At 29.0% G+C, this 6242-nt stretch overlaps 1 protein-coding gene across 1 annotated transcript; it reads right to left on the minus strand.

The window, feature by feature from the left end:
- Positions 1 to 276: 276 nt before the first annotated feature.
- LOC107494279 (WUSCHEL-related homeobox 11-like) lies at positions 277 to 3363 on the minus strand. Its single transcript, XM_021124948.2, has 3 exons — positions 2673 to 3363; positions 1057 to 1256; positions 277 to 406 (listed from the first exon to the last, which is right to left on the minus strand). Exons 1-3 carry the CDS (start codon positions 3361 to 3363, stop codon positions 389 to 391), a joined length of 909 nt encoding a protein of 302 aa, XP_020980607.1. The 3' UTR covers positions 277 to 388.
- Between the last annotated feature and the right edge of the window lie 2879 nt (positions 3364 to 6242).

The raw sequence follows: 6242 nt of genomic DNA on the forward strand, positions 1-6242 counted from the left end.
ATAACTCATCGTTGGCTTAACGCATTACATTTTACAATTTCATTAATTTAACACCTTACTCCCTCATGCCATGACGCATACAGCATTAATTTTAAATGTAAGTGAATTTGATTAATTTAATTATATAAATCATAGATTCCGCCCACACCACAAACTGGTTGAAAAATAATACAAGCTAAAATAAGGAAGATATACATTACACAACTTAATTTCATTATATATTATAATTTTAGAAAAAAAAAGTTTATAGTAGAAATCAAAATAAGAACGTATAATCATAGCACAATAAGATCTCTATTATTTTGATCCATATATGAAATATTACGGAATTAGAACATTTTTAGACGAAGCTTCCATTTTTCTGCTACCAGGATCGACCGGTTCCTGCTTATGTTGGCTTTGGAACCTGTAAAACCGAAATTCTAGAACCATTAACTGAAAAACAAGATTAATTTATCCTCTATCTTAAAAATAAAAGATGTCTCTTTAAACTAAATTATTATTTTGAAAAATTAATGTATCAGAGGAGTGTAATTGTGTTCTCAAAGTCATGAATTTAAGCCGTCAAAATAGTTATTATTTATGTAATTCTCAGATTAGACAATATATATTACACTCTTTAACTACATCGTTTTTTTTAATTCTGTGTTTAATACAGAATATTTGTACATCAGATTAATTTTTTTTATCAATTTAGTGATCGATAATAAAATTTTTATATTGAAAAATTATATACAAATAATTTGTTATTGAGACTCTCCAAATTAAGAATTCTAATAATATAAAAATTTAATTTTAATATGTTGATCATCTAAAACATTTTATACATTTGTTTAATTATATTTATTTTTTTAAATAATCATCAAGTAATTAATATAAAATTAATTATTTTTTTTAACATATCATTACATAATCAAATATCAAAATTAAATTCATAATATATATAATCCTAATTAATTAAGGTAGGACATTTTTCTTAAGAAATTTGAAAACTAGAAGGTAGCATTTAATAACTAAGGAGGCAATGCAAAGTGTAAAATTGAATTAATTAATTACCAGAAAGTAGCTTTCACCATGCTGCAAGGTCTGTATTAAGAAGCCAAACTCATTGGTTGGAAGTGGCACTCCAGAAGAATGAACTAAAATTGCATCTTCACCAAACAATGTTTTGATGTCTATAAGACCTCTTGGAACTTCTGTTGCAATTCCATTGATGAACACTGTGATGAATCCTGACACATTATTGCCCCCAAATCCTACCCAAAATTAATTAACTCACTGTTAACTGTTACATGCATCAACTCACCATAATTGTTCATAAAAACTTTGAAAGTAATCGTTCATAGTTCTCAGGTTCCATATAACATATAGTTAGTCATTTGTTATAAATATTTTTTATGGTTCTCATTTATTTACTCAATTTTAAGCACAATTAACTGTGAAGTATATCTATATTATAACAGTTAATTGGTTTTTAGTGATTTTATTAATTAAAGTGTAAATTAGTAAAGCGAAGCAAAAAATGATTCCACTTATATAATTAAATATACCGAATTAAATTACATGACTAGAATTTCAACTCTTGAGTAATTTTAATTATTCCAGTTACTGAAAAAATGTAAAAGAGTGATGTGAAAATGACAATTAATTAATTAATAATGAACTATACTCCACGGATACCATGGCAAGTTCTTTGATGACCACGTCATTAGTAAAAATAATTATGAACAAAGATGTTGAAATGTTGAACATTACTATATAGGATCCATTATTACTCTACACAAGAAATCCGGTATGAGAGAAGTATATAGAAATAGCATAGTATACAGTAAAAAGGGTGTAGCCATCAATTTACCAAAAGGGGGAAACAAACAAATAAAACGAAGAATGAGGAGAGAAAAAATAATCTAGGGTTTAGAAACCTTGAAAATAAAAATGAAAAGAAAAGAGAGAAAATAAAAAGTGATGAGGGGAATATGAATAAAAAGGAAAGGACAGAAACTGCAACCGGAAAGTAGATTCATGTTTTTCCGGAAAGTACAACTTTCATGCAAATTCAAATGCAGAAGTGTCAAATCATGAAAAAGATTGCTACTAGCTACTTTATTCTTCTGTAGCCCACCTGAACTTAATTAGCCGAAAAGGAAACAACTTTAGAACACATACATACCTTAATTACTAGAACCCAATTAATTTAACACTTAATCAATCAACATGCCACTCAATTATATTTAATTTAATTTCCGTTATCACTCTCTACCTAGCTAGCTAGCTAGTCATTTAGAGAAATTCATCCCAGAAAAATAAAAAAAAAAACTCTGATTTGTTCTATAAGATTTGTTACCATAAAAATGTAGATTCAATTATAATTCAATCTATGTGATATTTGGATATAATCATGCAATTCAGACTTAATAAACATACAGTCCTTGAAAAAATAAAAAATATCACCCGTCTTTAAAAAAAAAAAAAAACTTGAAAAACACCTCTTATGGGAAAATTATGCAAGAAATTAATTAATTAATTTTTTAATAAGAGTTATACAGTAGGGTATAGTTAGGTTATTAAAAGTTATCATAATTAAAATTATCAAAAGAAATGAAAAAAAAAAAGAGTAAAATAGAAAAAAGCAAGCTAAGAGAAGCATGCAATTGAATGAATGAATGAATTACCGGAGTTGTAGGTGAAATTTGGTGGAACATGAGGGAACAAAGATGAAGTGTGATCAAATTCCTGGAACCCCATTTGAGGAGTATGATGATGAGGAGGAGGAACACCAGAGAAGAAGTTATCCATAGCTTCTTGCTCACCACCGAAGGAAGATGAAGAAGAAGAAGAACCGCCAACGGCACCAGTCGGAGGAGGAGGAAGATGAAAAGAACAAGAAGAAGAATCTCCGAAAGAAGAAGAACCTCCGAAACCCAAAGAACTCCCTACTGAGAGTGCAGGTTGACCAGGGTGATCCTGATCACACTGAATTGCACCACCAACACCAACCCCAACAACACCAACACCGAGCTGGTGTTGGTGGTGTTGTTGCTGCTGTTGTTGCTGCTGCTGAATCTGGCGCTGTCGGCGACGAGATCTGGACCTACGGTTCTGGAACCAGTAGAAAACGTTAGCGTCGCCGACAGCGCCAAACTTCTCTAGAAGCTTCCTTATCCTGACGGTCTCGTCCTTTGGAGGGTTAACCATGCCGCTGTTGAAGATGGATTCAAGAATAAGTATTTGCTCCGGTTTGGGCGTCCATCTTGAGCGCACCGGTTCGCTACTCTGCTTCTCAGAGGAAGAGGAAGAACCACCAGCACCATGGCTATGGCTCCTGTTTGGGTCTTGATGGTGTTGCTGCCCTTGCTCTTCCATTCCAATGCAAACAAAACTAAAAAGAAAATAATGTTTGTTGAAGCTGAAACCTAGGCAGCCAGAATAATAATATATATATACTATATAACTAAGATACAGATATGTGTGTGTATTTATATATATATTTATTTACATATAACTCGGAATGAGGTAAACTATGCATTAGGATTTAGGAGGGTTAATAATATACAAGAGGTGGAGACAATAATTAAATGTAATTGAGAATGTTATCAGCTGTGAATTTACTTATACCTCCTTCTATAGCCTTCATTCTCAGACTTTTGGTGCGAACTACAATGAGTATTCTTCACACGAGGCCATTTTCTTCAAATGTTATTCAACATTTAGATGAATTATGTGCTGAGCCTAATCATTTTGTTATAAGAAATTTATTCCAACATTTGATTTCGAGACTTTATTCAAGGAATATATATATTACTATTTTAATTTCTAACGATTAGGTTAAATTTTAATTTTGTTTTTAATATTTAAAATGATTTTTTTATTTTAAATATTTTATTTTATTCCTTTTTGTTCGATCTCTAGTTCAGCAATAAATATTTTTTTCAGAAAATATTATTTCCTTTATTATATTATTTTTAATATTTTAGTGGCAACGTTTGTAATTATAGTACCCATAATGATGGTGATAGTAATTTAAAAATAAAAATATATAATAGAATAATAAAAAATAAAATATTTAAAAGATATATAATATTTTAAATAGGATTTCAAAAATGTAGTCTATTAAATAGAGATAAATGTTTAAAGTTGATTACAAAAATTTATTACGTTAAGCAATGTGTTAATTAGATATCTAATTATTTATGTATTTTTATCTAACATCTTTAATTTTTAAAACAAGTAATCTTTTAAAATTATAGATAATTGTTTGGAGCAATATTATAAAATCAAACAATTTATTATCCTTGACTAGCTAACACTTAACAGTTAGCCAACAATATTTAAATTTGTTAATTAAAAAGCATGATACTAAATTAGTAGACTAAAAATATTGGACTATTAGCTAAAAATATTACTAATATAAATTAAAATTACTGATCTTTAAATTTTTTTGTTCAATTGTTTTATTTGAGCCCTTTCCATGAATTTTGAAAAAGATATTAACAGAGATTAAGTGTAAGGATAGGGGGGAAAAAAAGGAAAAAAAAGTTACGGAAAACATGTGTTCTCAGTTTAGACACAGTTAAAATGTGTAAATAACATATTTCTTTTTTTTTCTTTTTTTTTTTATGTCTTTTGCTTGTAAAATCTTATACATTGTGTTTCACGGTACCCATTTTGAATGATAAAAAGGAAAAAAAAACGAAGAGAAAGACGTATAATTAAGAGTATAAATACATATTATTATTGTTGTTTTTTGTTGTTGTAAACGGAGAATGGATTTCTTTTATGTAAAAATTTAAGGATAAACTCTACCAATCTCTCCTAAAATTGGATGATATTACTCATTACACATTATTTATTTATTTATTTATTTTTTGTATGTTACAAAGATATGTATTTTGGAAGAAATGGCAGTGCGATGTTTTTAAAATAAAGTTACTAATAAAGAGAGATGGTCATAAAACTTCAGTCTAGGGATGTCAATAGCTAGAAGGATTAATTTCTACATATAAATAATTTTGCTATATAAGTCTTATAAGTCCTCTAATTGATATTACGCTCAAATGCATTTGTTATGCACATATGTTTCATGCGTTTCTAACAGATTTTTAATTCTTGAAAGGATTTCGTTTTCTTTTTTTTGAATTTCTTGCCTTCTCTTTCTTCTTCTTCATTTACGTGTTTTTCTCGATTTCCATTATTTTCTGACATCAAGCTCTGAAATCGTTTTTGAAGATAATGGATAATTCAACTTCAGATTGTCAGATGAACCAGTGCGTGAACCTTGCTTGTGAAATTTGCTGTTAATTCTTCCTTGTTTGAATTGAATCTAATGTACTACTTCTGATTAGAATTAATATAATCTTGTCCATTTTATATCAGACGTTCGGGTGTAGATCAGGAATATTTGGATGTATTTTGTTAAAAGTTTGGGTGTATTTACAGTTTATGACTTTTCATCTGACGGAGAGTGAATTGTCTTATTCTTTTAATTGAATTGTTTTAGTTTCTGTTTAGTTATGATTCATGAATCTGGTTTTTGTTATTTTTATGATGGTTTTATAGTTGTATTTGCATTCTATAGTTTATGCTTGTTTAATATGGTATATTTTGGGTGTATTTTGGGTGTATTTTGCAACCTTGCTGACTTCGGTGGCTGATTTTAGTGTACACGTAACATAATTCATTTCTGTATCTGCAGTAAATTTGGGTGTAAAACGAAGATATTTGGGTGTAATACGAAGATATTTGGGTATATTTTTATTCTGATTTGTTCTGTAAAACGAAAAATGACAGTTGTGGTTTTCATCGAGGAAGAAGAAGAAGAGTCGTTCATAATGGTGAGTAGCGCGCTTTGGAAACAGGAAGTGGTTGAGTAACGTGCGTGTATTTACTCTTAAATGTGGGAGTGTAATGCGCGTATGTTTTGTTGGGCTTGTGCCAACTTATAAGACTCCAAAAAGGCTTGTATGTGTAGTATACCTGTAGGTAGAATAGAATAGAATTTGAACTCAATCTTAATTCTATCTGTGAGTTAAATTTGTTAAAACACAATATTGCTACTTGCGGGTATCCAATCTTATCCGCAAATTTTCACAAATATGCAATATTATTATATAACCTAATGAGCATGCAAATTAAAAATTGAATACAAATAACTTAATTATTATCCTACAAATAACACAATTTTTTCATAAACAATATAATCATCAAATGTTCAGTTCTATATAAAAGTTTTTGTTTAAATTAAT

This window comes from Arachis duranensis, chromosome 6 (genome assembly GCF_000817695.3).
Source record: "Arachis duranensis cultivar V14167 chromosome 6, aradu.V14167.gnm2.J7QH, whole genome shotgun sequence".
In the NCBI taxonomy this organism is placed as follows: Eukaryota; Viridiplantae; Streptophyta; class Magnoliopsida; order Fabales; family Fabaceae; genus Arachis; species Arachis duranensis.